This window comes from Zerene cesonia, chromosome 24, assembly GCF_012273895.1.
Source record: "Zerene cesonia ecotype Mississippi chromosome 24, Zerene_cesonia_1.1, whole genome shotgun sequence".
NCBI lineage: Eukaryota > Metazoa > Arthropoda > Insecta > Lepidoptera > Pieridae > Zerene > Zerene cesonia.
In genome coordinates, this window is record NC_052125.1 from 75,991 (window position 1) to 88,077 (window position 12,087).

General features: G+C 39.5%; 1 protein-coding gene across 7 annotated transcripts in view; it reads left to right on the forward strand.

The window, feature by feature from the left end:
- LOC119836332 (protein daughterless) overlaps window positions 1–9,363 on the forward strand; it is a 33,385-nt gene extending 24,022 nt beyond the window's left edge. For 2 of the 7 annotated variants that reach the window (XM_038361626.1, XM_038361628.1), the window contains exons 7-14: window positions 64–141; window positions 695–794; window positions 1,343–1,420; window positions 1,728–1,836; window positions 2,975–3,076; window positions 6,358–6,503; window positions 6,927–7,036; window positions 7,240–9,363. In XM_038361626.1, coding sequence (XP_038217554.1) covers window positions 64–141; window positions 695–794; window positions 1,343–1,420; window positions 1,728–1,836; window positions 2,975–3,076; window positions 6,358–6,503; window positions 6,927–7,036; window positions 7,240–7,287 — 771 coding nt within the window. In that variant the 3' untranslated portion in view covers window positions 7,288–9,363. Of the gene's footprint in view, window positions 1–63; window positions 142–694; window positions 795–1,342; window positions 1,421–1,727; window positions 1,837–2,974; window positions 3,077–5,188; window positions 5,285–6,357; window positions 6,504–6,926; window positions 7,037–7,239 lie in introns of all 7 variants that reach the window. The other 5 variants (XM_038361631.1, XM_038361630.1, XM_038361629.1 and 2 more) reach the window with 5 other exon arrangements.
- The last annotated feature ends 2,724 nt before the right edge of the window (window positions 9,364–12,087 follow it).

Here is a 12,087-nt window from a genome sequence, read left to right on the forward strand (position 1 = left end):
GTAGGGCGCGGGTAGGGCGCGAGGGACGCACAAAGGCAGGTGTCTGAGCGGTGCGGTGCGCAGGGCGGCGGCGCGGAGCAGCGGCAGCTGGACGAGGCGATGGTGTTCCTGCGGGAGCACAGCGACGTCGGCGTCAGCGCGGTAAGCCACCGACCGACACACTATACTAGATGTATTGTTATCACGGAACAGAACTACATTTCGTTATAGTTTACAATTTTTCTTTATCTTGATGGACGGTATTTCCAAGCGTATATTGCGGAAACTGGAAATTCAATAAAAATGTATTTGTTGTGTAAAAGTAAAACGATGTACTTGAGTGATTGCTTTCTACAGTGTTTCAATATGCATGCGTGTAAGAATAGATGTGGCATGGAGTTGCTTCGTTTTATCATTTTTTCTCTATACGAGAGTTCCATAAACGTTATATGTGTGGCATAAATTATTGTAATTATTTAATGAAATAACGTTTAAAGAAATAAACAATACATTTACATTGTTGTAAGTGAATCTCTAAGACAGCGGCGTCTCTATTGATTGTATCGTTCTCATACTCACAGTCCAAACATACAGGGCGATGAGAAAGTTCTCATGCAGTTATTAGAGAGTTGAATGTGTGCTCGCAATGGCGCTGGACATTGCACCTTATTGTATTGCGAATAAAGTGTGTAATGGTGTTGCGTGTGCGGCGCAGGGCGCGCGCATGGAGGAGCGGCTGGACGACGCCATCAACGTGCTGCGCAACCACGCGGAGGCGCCCGACCTGTACCCGCAGGACATGGCGCACCAGCCCGGTACGTCGCCGACATGCTCCTGTGACTTGTTTTTCAACTGATTTCAAACGAAACATGAGTTTATTGATTAGAATGTTTTTTTTTTTTGTCTTATAACTTTCGACTGAGTGAACCGATTTTAATGATTTTTATTAGATAGCTGGTGCCTCCTGCTTTGGTCTAGGAATGACATTGGAGGTTGTTTTATTTTTTTGTTAAAAATTGTTATCACTTAATTATTAATAGATAAGGATCCAACTGATCCAATATAAATATAGCGAAAATAGCCGTATCGAAGCTGGCGCCGCCGCGATGGCGCGTGTCGGTCAAAGTCGGCCAACAGCGACACAGTTATAAGGTCGCACTGCGTGCGTGTGCGCGTCCGTGCATTACCCATGACTGTTACATATGCCTTGCAGCTAAATTAATCTCCTTTCATCATTAATTATTGTAAAAAAGTAAATAAAAAAAAAATGCCGTGTATTTTTTTTCAACTGTAAAGAGTAGTAGTAACACTAGCGTAGATCACATAACATGATAATAAAATGTTTGATTTTTGTTGTTTTCAGCAGCGAGCCGGCTGGGCGGCCTGCCGCACTTACAGCCGGAGCCGGTCAAATTAGAGCGACATCTGCTGCCCAACACTAGTGAGCTCCTCTTTGTATACTGATCCCTTTGATTTCAATTATCTAATAGGAATATTGTCATGACTCATTCTAAGTAAACATTGATAATTAAATTGTTCTATCTAAATTGGAAATATTGATATTGAATATATATAGTAATAGTCTGTTGTGTTTTCGAACTGCCCCATTAAAAAAGAGTGTTACTAATGGCCAATATCAAAAAGTGAGTTTCGAGTCCATCAGCCATCACCCATCACCCATCACCAGCTGGCGATGGGTGATGGTGCGAGGGTCGGTGTGTAACGCGGGCGTGTGTGTGTGTGTGCAGAGAAGCGCAAGGAGCCGCCGGACTCGGGCGTGGACTCGAAGCCGTCCTCGTCCGGCTCCGCCGACCTGCTCGCCGCCAAGCCGCCCTCCGCCAAGCGCTCGCGCCGCTAGTGAGTGCCGCCCGCACACACACTACACCACACACCCCACACACCGCACACACCGCACACACCGCACACTACACGCACACTGCACGATACTACGCCGCACATTTCTTAATAGACATAACTGTCCCACCACAGCAACTGAGTGCGTCATCTGTATCATCATCTATTCGCTGCCCCAACGGTGGCCGCCACCGAAAGCTCCATCATGCAAATCATACAGTACACACACCAACACTCAGTCGAGTTGCATCAAACTGCACATAACCGCCCGCCCACATCGCCACACTTCTCTACACACCACACGCCGCAGCGCATTGCAACACACACACACACACGCTACACTTCACAACACTTCGTGACACCACGCACTGTTCTCAGTAGTGAACTTACTACTGCAAGTTACCATAGACACGAATGCACAATGCAACTTTATGGTAATTACATATCTACGTGTAATCAAGAACGACTGAGCTGATCTAACGTTACGTTATACGTGATGTTTCTGTCCATTTAAATAAGAAAAAACACAACACAATTTATACAATAACACATCTTAACGTTAGTTTTAGTTTATGATATGATCTAAAGTAAAATAACTATTAGTGATGGAAATAGTGTGATGGGATTATGAAAGTGTTTTTAAACCATCCTGTTATGTATATAATATTTAAAAAGTCTTAGTCTATGTTCAATTTATGAACGGGAGGGGTTAGCGATGAAATGCGCCTCGAGAAATTTTGAAAGAGCTTCAGATATCACTCATAAGCTTTTTATAATTATCATCACAAGCAGACGAGCCCAAAAGGTCATACGCCAATATAGATACACAAGTTATCTAGTGCGTACTAAGCGATTAGATAGTCCTGTAATATAACCTCTGTGGTGTTTTGTTTGGCGAGTGAGAGGAGCGAGGGGGGAGGGGGGAGTAGGGGTGAAGGAGGAGGAAGGGGAGCATATGATCCACTAGATGTGTGAAATTGAAATTGCGAACTCACACGCATCACCCAGAGTGTGGTCGATCATTAGAATATTGCAATAAAGAGTCGATCCGTTCGGTTCGGGTGGGGGTTAGTGTTAGTGGTAGCGTAGGGTGTGGGGTTGGGGCGCAGTGTGGGCGTGGGAGTCGCTAATGCTCGTGTAGTGTGGCCGGCAGCTGCTCGTCGGCGGACGAGGACGAGCTGGACCCCGACGCGAAGGCGGCGCGCGAGCGGGAGCGCCGCCAGGCCAACAACGTGCGCGAGAGGTACGCACGCACACACACACACCGCACACAGCATCCTTCCATATTACCTTAAACCTTCCAATAATAATACGACCTTAGAACTCCCTATATCTATCTACATATTCCCAATGCCAAACAAACAAACTCTGATATCTATAATATCCCAACAGTATCCCATCTCCTTATCGCCGCAACTCCGCCGGCGCGCTGGAAGGCGTGGCGAATCTATATATATAAAACTCAAAGGTGACCGACTGACTGACATGTGCACGTTCGACGATCTATCAATGCACAGCCCAAACAATTCCGCTAAGAAAGAATTTTGATAAATTCTACCCCCAAAGGGATACAATAGGGGGTGAAAATTTTAATGAAGACGCACGGGCGAAGCTGTGCGCAACAGCTAGTACAATATAAACGATTAATTGATCGGTTGGAACCGATACGATTTGCTGGTTCAACTCAATGATGACATGACGTTAGATTCTTGTTCTTAATCTGTGCGACGCTTCGCCACGCCTTCGCCTCGTCCCGCTTTTTGCATCTGTATATCGATGTAAAGTGTCGCTGCTGTGTATTTGTTTATGCCTTCTCGATACAAATAACTTAAAGTGATTTTATATCAATGTCGAGTAATTTTTGTTGTATAATTCGTTGGCAAACATTTGAATGGAACCCCGTTCTATCCGCAGCTCTAATCCTATTAATAATTATTTGAAAATATTTTAATAATAACAGTAGTATGTTTAATTTGAATGTCACTTAAAATGTACAAGCATTCCTAAATTAGGCACAAAAAGTATTACTGTTTTAAAAATCGAATAATGCCTAGACGATTATATATTGGATATTTCGTAATGAGAGTTTGATATTTTTGGATTTTTAAAGTGAAACTTTTATTACATCGTCTCAAATTCTGTTGGTCCGTGTATCGCGTGACGCGTGACGCGTGACGCGTGACGCGTGACGCGTGACGCGTGACGGTCGGCCGCAGAGACGGGATACAGTGAGAGGGCCACCACCAGCTGACCGTCAGTTAAATATCTATCATGTGAAAAAATGTTTCACTTTACTGCGGTTTCATAAAAACACTTTTCTTATATACTCAGAGGAGAAAGTAACATCTCATTTAGAGTCGACACAATTGTTTATATACTTTTACACGACAGACTTGCAATCTCATTTTCATTTCCCTTTTGTATGTTTGCACAATTAATAATTTATTATAAACTACTACAATGTATATAAAATGTGTTTTACTAACAAAATTATAGTTTCAGCTTACCATCATTCTAACAACTTGGGTCACAGTATATGTTTTTAAATATGTTTTCCTATATTTTTTTGTTTGTATGTTCGTTTATTAGGTTCAAGGTGAGTGATATTGAAACGGATACGTGGTTAAATATGACGAAAATAGCAATAAGTTTGAAATGTTCAAATTTAGAATGGAACATTTTTGAATCGTAGCGTTCCCATTGGCTAACGTCCGACCAATCACGTGCGTGTCGCGTACATGTTAAAAATATATACTTATGTCGTTACTAACTCTCATATCATACGCTAATGTGTGTGTATGTTTGTGCTTGGCCGATTGGGATGGTTTTGTATACAAATAATAGGTTTTAACACACAATATAGGTGGTCGGCTGCTCCCGCTCGTGCGCCGCCTTCTAGCAAGAGGTAAATTTTAGGCCGGTGTTTTTTTAAGTTAAAGTTTCTATTTATAATATATTTACAACGTCGCGACCTCGATTTATCATTGATATATTCCCATCACACTGTTTTTACGCTAAAATAACTGTATACATATATTGATTGTGTAATAAATACAAATCCAAGTTGAATCGCCTACAATATTTATTTTACTCAAAAATGTCTAATATCAATATCGAATGATTTTTCAATGGATCAAGTCTTATTTAATACTGCCAATATTTACATATATACGTTATCTCAATAACTTGCTTTAAACTACTGAATGGATTGACCGAACTACAACTGAATAGAGATCTCATCAAATCCGGTCCCACGGTGGTTCAGCACAGAGCTACGGCTCGCGGTTAGGTTAGGTTAAGGAGCTCGTAGAGTAAAGTGCGAGGCTAAGGCGTGTGTGTGTGTGGCTGTGCGCAGCTGCTCGTCGGCCGAGTCGGGCGACGACGAGCTGGACCCGCGCGCCAAGGCGCTGCGCGACAAGGAGCGCCGCCAGGCCAACAACGCGCGCGAGCGGTGAGTGCTCGCGCCCACGCCCACGCCCACGCTCCCGCACGGGTGCCACCGTGCTATATATTTCTAAAGAACTCTAGAAATGGCTTAAACGAGAACGCGTAGTGTCAGTTTTTCTGGTCCAATTATGATTTTGTAATATATGAAATTATTCCAAGTCCGAATAATTAGAGAGCTCAGTTCGTAAACAGAATTAATGTAAAGGCGAAAAGCTGCAAAATCAACCCTACTTTGAGATATTTGTTACAAATACGAAAAAGGGCTTAATTGCCCTTTTGGGGCTAAAGAGTTAAAAATCTGGTAGAATCACCAGAAAGGACAACACTGCGCCGCCGCGCCCTGTTTACTAGCAGTAGGAGTAGCAGTGAGTATGAGCATTCCTACAAAGTCGATGCGAACCGATCGTGAACACATTTTATCCATCTTTTAGTTATGTTGCGCGATCTCGCTATGCATTTTATTGATGAAGTTATTTGCAATGTCATATTTCATGATTAAGATTAAATTGTTTGTTTTATTGTATCACACGCGAGTTCTTTGTTATATTTCTATTGGTAAAGTTCTTATTCGTTATTCGTATTTTTTACAATAATTTTCAAATTGGTATAACAATACTTCGCAATAATGGGCGATACTGTAGTTGACCACATATTTGCAAAGATCTTTGTACTAACCTTCTGTGTGAAATTTTGATGACACCAAATGTTATACATAATTAAATTTTTAATTTTGGTTACAAGGTAATGCAGTCGAATTACTGTGAATGAATTCACTAGAGACGAAATAAATTCAGAATATCGTCGAAAATATTAACCACGTATCCGAATTCAGTTTTATATTATATACTGTGACTTGAATAAATTCAAACAGCTAATTAATGAAAATGTTATCTCCTCAAGATTATGACAACTTTTTACAACGCTCTACTGAGTATTAGACATCTATAATTTATAAGTACCAGTAATACATTCTGGTACTTGTACATGTCTAATACATACATGAGCTGTAGTAATATGTTAGCCATGCATATGTAATGTATGTATGTATGTATATAATGTGCACGTGGACGTGCGCAGGATACGGATACGGGACATCAACGAGGCGCTGAAGGAGCTGGGGCGGATGTGCATGACGCACCTGAAGAGCGACAAGCCGCAGACCAAGCTCGGCATACTCAACATGGCCGTCGAGGTCATCATGACGCTCGAGCAGCAAGTCAGAGGTGAGCGATCGACAAACTGATGTATAAACCGCCTACAAAAGTAAAACACGTATTACTATGTATATATGATATAAATTGTTTTCGTATTAATTGTTATCTGAGGCGAATGTATTCTGTATTTTCTTTATGTTGTTACATCGTGAACTGGAGTACGAACTTTTCTTTAAATTTTTATTTGGCCTTCGACTCGATTGATGTTGAAATTATTTATAAATTTAGAAAATATTTATAAATCTGTTCTCTTCGTAAATACGTGTTTAATTTGTAATTGTATTTTTAAAAGGAGGTTACATGAATTGTTAGCTATTGTTAATAGATATTACTAAAAATGGTTCATCACGAAATCCTACTGGGTGTTCCTCAGGGGTCTTATCTTGGACCTTTGCTATTCCTTTTATTCACAAGTGGCACACGCTATTGCAGAGCGCAACCTGAACCCGAAGGCGGCGTGCCTGAAGCGGCGCGAGGAGGAGAAGGCCGAGGACGCGCCCAAGCTGCTCGCCGCGCCGCTACACCACTACCAGCCCATGCCGGTCGGTACACTTTTGCGTATTTTTATTAAAGTTCATAGAGTACTTGGTCTTTCTTTTTGAGTCCTATTAGTTTATCGATCAAAGAATTCATTTCATTTTATTAGATTTCGGAAAAGTTAAGGATTAATTTTTTTCTCATTTTTATATTTTAACATAATTTATATAATGTACATACTAAACGTGTCACGTGTGTCGCATTGCAGGGCATGGGCCAGGTGCCGGGGCAGGGGCCGACGGGGCCGCCGCAATAGCGAGAGCGCGCGCGCACACACGCGCCCGCCCGCACGCACACGCGCGCGCCCGCCGCGCACGCACAAGCGCACACACACGCGCCCGCGCACGCACACACGCACGCGCACTCCTAGCCGGCACTAGGGTGCGGCTCGCTCGCCGCCGCTCTTTGAAATACCCCATAGTTTTGACATTTTGATGGATTTTGTTTTAATGTAACTTCCCTTTTTTTAAAACAACAGTGTAATTTTCTTTATGGTCTGTTTAAATTTCTCTATGAATGCATTCTGGTTGTCTTTTTTCCACACTTTATCCTTGTTTCGTTCTTCTTCTTCGAGCCCTTGTTTCGGAACAATTGGCGCAGCGGTCAAACTCAAATCGTGAGACATTCCATGTGGGCGAGGCGGGCGAGGCGGGCGAGCAGCGCGGGTGTGTCGGGTCGTTCGCGCGCGTCTGTGCGCGCTCGGGTCGTTCCGCGCCGTCAGTGACCCCGGACTGTACATAGCTCATAAGTGTGTATATTACCTAGACATAGGACATAGCTTTATATCCTAAACGTTCATCACGAAATTTTTGTATGTCTATCCAAAGACGCGTCGATGGAGGAAAATTGTAAAATAGCCCCCTAGATATATGTAGCATAATTAATGGATATATGAGATGAAAAGATATTTTAATTACGATTTTAAATAATTTTTGTTCGCTGCCATAAGCGTAGATTAAGGTCCGGAGTCCATTTTCCACCGTCCCCGGAACATTTGTTTGTATGTATGTCCCTCCGCTCGCGCACCGTTTTATCGCTTGACAATAAATACCTTGAAAATGGACTTTGGAATTATTTTACTAGGGATTTCTTTACGCCTTTTTTAGAGATTCGATGTGAGACAAATGACGTTATATTATTATTTTGTAAATTTGTGTGTTTTTTCGTATTTTCGTCGAATGGGGACTAGGGGGGGGGGCATAGCCTTACGTGATGTAAATTAATTTGGGTAAATAAGGAAAAATACACAAAAGTTTCGTTTGGCTGCTAACTTAAGTGACGTACTTAAGATTTTATCTTAGAACTCCAGTGAATTTTTATGATTTTTACCCCGTTTACAGGTTTATGTTACGCCTGCGCGTATTTTATTATTTTATTTATATTTTTTTTTGGTAGCTGTAGCGTTTTTGATTGGATCGTACTTATCCAGTGCACTGTACGGAATTATTGTCGATTATTTTTTATGATTGTTTTTAATCGAAACTTTGATTTATCGGTGATCATAAATCGTACGCATGACAAATGAAATTTTGCATGGAAATCAAGTATTTTTATATTTTTTATATAATTTTTTTATAGTGCACTCGAAATTTGTTTTACACGAAACGAACGCGTCTCGATAAATTATAATAAAATAAAACTCGTACTGTAAGGAAAGCGGCCGGCGTTCGTTTCGCGTCGAGGGGTGCGTCGCTCGGCAGCACTCGGCCATTGTAAATATAATGTGGATGCCGAAGCTCAATGTAGGGTCGGTGTCGCGGTCGCAGCGGCGGGGCCCCGGGGGCCCCGGGGAGCCCGGCGGGGCCCCGCCCGGGGCCCGGCTCGCGCGCGGCCCGCTGCCCCCTGTACCAGATCAGTGGGCGCCACGCGTTAGGTACAGGCCGCCAGTGGGCCGCGCCAACAGCCAGCTCCCATTGGAAAGTTCAAAATATTTTTTTAGTATTTCGTAGATTTTAAGTCACGCAATTGCGACCGCCGTTAGCTTAGTTGACTTCTCTCTTCCATTTAGCGTTAATTTTAAGTTTTTTTTTTTATAATTATTATCGATTAATTTTGTTGTGTGCGGCGACGCACGCGCGCGGTCGCCGCGTCCCAGTAATTTATTGGAAACTTATGCTCAGGTTGAAAAGCGGCACTGGAGTTGTTTTTTTATTTCTTTCTGTTACTGATCCTGGTGATTTGTAATGATGAGGCTTTGCGAGAATTTTTGTTGATTTGTGAACTCTGTATAATGGAGCGATCCCTCTGTTCAAATGGATTATAAATATTACAAGAAAGCTCTTATTATAAAAATGAATAATTATAATTAAATATAAATGTGCCATTCATTTTGCTAAAAGTGTGTTTTATTTATCCTCGAATGTTGTGGAGACCGGCAGCCGCTAATTCAGTGTAAGTTATGTTTTGTAGTAAGCAATAAAGCTAGACTCTAATTTGACGACAGCTATAGGCTTCTTTATGGAAACTGCTTGAACCCTTGTACCTTCTATATAATGAGGTACTACTATTCTATAATAGGTATATCTTAATCTAGCTGCGCCCCGCGGTTTCGCCCGCGTAAGTCCGTATCCCGTAGAAATATCGGGATAAAAAGCTGTCTATGTGTTATTCCAGTTGTCCAGCTCGTACGTACCAAATTTCATTGCAATTGGATTAGTAGTTTTTTGTGTGACAAAGTAACAAACATACACATACATCCATCCTCACATACTTTCGCATTTATATTATATTTGTAGGATAGGATGTTGCATATAAAGCCGAAGGCGACTAAGGAGGGCAATTTTGCTTATGGATTAATGTAGTTATTACATTTGATTCCAATCATGTTACGTCAAGGAAGAGCGAGATATTTTCAAGCTTGAAGAGACAGCTGGTGCTTCTCATTAAGCATGGTTTTAGTTTTTTAAACTACTTTAATTATTGTTGTTTATTTTAGTGGGTTTGATAATAAAAATACAAATTAACTAACAACAATACCTTTATTGGTTATACAGGTTTACATTTAGCAACAATCATATTTTGTCTAATATCAAGTTACACATGATCAAAAACTCACGATAAGATAATACAGCTTCTAAACGCTAAATATTCTGTAACACTAATAGTTATCTGAACACTGAAAATATATTTTTTGTAGTGATTATGCACGATACGATGTGGTTTTCAACAGCTGTATTATATATGTTATATAGAAATGATTGTCAAATGACCGACATAACTTCCCTCGTTCGTTGCGTTCGTACCGAGCGTAATCACTTAATTTTGACTAGGAAGACTTTTGGAAGACATTATTATTTGTTATATTGACATTGAAAATATCTTAAATATATCATCTATCATGGCGCACACATCACATACTCAATTCCTTTTATGATAAACATATTAATAAGCATTTTAAATGCATAAACAACAATCATCCGTTTCAAATATAATCGCAACAGGAGGAGAACCAATATTTTTATGAATGAAGGCAAAAGAAAGCGTAGATCCACCTACAGCCTCTACTCTATACGACATGAGCTACATATTTACATTTATCATTTCATAATTTGACACATAGTTTCATATCTCCTTCAATTGTACACCAAAAGTAAAATAAAACACAGCTATTTGTCTAGAAAATTATAACTTATGCATAATAACATGGAAGCCCACATTTATCTATTCTACTTCTTCTATTGTCATTGTCACATGTTTTTTTAATTATATTTACACTTATATACCTACCTTATACTTATAGCTATATTATGAGTAACATTCCATCATAAAACAAGCCTCAAAATAATACTTTAAATTTAATACAGAATTCAACATAGATTTCTTCTATCATTAATAAATGTAACGAACAGATCAACAGCTTAAATAAATTCTTACAAAATGGTGGCACAGTCGCAACCCAATAACGTTTTTTATTCAAAGAATCGTAATCGAAATCGTATAACTATATCACACAAAATCACTTCAAAATGATCCCCGAATCAGCAATTATCTAACTGTATAGGTACTTACAGTTTAAATTATACGGTTTTTTTATTTCAATAAATGCTATTGAAATAGACATTAATTTTCAGCAGTATTCCGACATAAGCCAATAACAATAAACTGTGTCATTTATTTTAATTACTGTATCGCTTCTACCTCAACAACACATCGAAGCTAATTATTACTTTTCTACCGCTTCACTTTACTTAAATACACAACATAATTTCATTTCCTAACAATGACTTAATTGGCAAAACGGGAGATATGTTTCATATATCTGATTAACAAATAGAACTCCGACTACATAATTGATAATTATATACCTATTTTCTATAATAAGTAAATATAAGTTCTATAGGAGCATTATAACTATTAACTAATGACCCAAAAATTGAAATTCATAACCTACCAAATCATATATATTACAGAATTGTATAGAATTAGCTAGTTTCATATTTTATGACGACCAGATGTAATTTAAGATGTTGCCATAAATATTACAAGTATATATATATAAGTAAAGGGTGGAAAGGCCATGGTAAGTGGTCACCACCGCACATGAACATTTGCAGTGGAGGGGATAAGGAAACGATTGACGACTGTAAGGAAGGAATAGACTGGGAGGGAATTGAAAAAGGAAACGGACCTCCATAGTCTCTAGTTAGTATTTATCAATTTCGATTTTTGAGTCGAACGAATTAAGCTAGACAGACTAGCTAGACCGACAATGCAAAAATATATGTCATTCAATCTGTTTTTACATTTGAATGACATTTACATTTGCGATGGAATCTTAAATTTATTTACTTAATTAACTTATGTAGATTATGTAATTATAGATATTATGATGTGTGATGTGAACATTATTTAAGAAAATTTATAATGTAATAAACTTATCGCAAGCAATTATGATATATTGGATACAATTATTCAATGAAACAAATTATTTATACAAACGATTTGAACATATAAGTGAGATGTATAATGTGAAAATTGATAATTAATGTTATTGTTGTAAAACCGTTTTAATTATTATAAATAAATAACAAAATAAATATATTCTTTATTTGGTAGC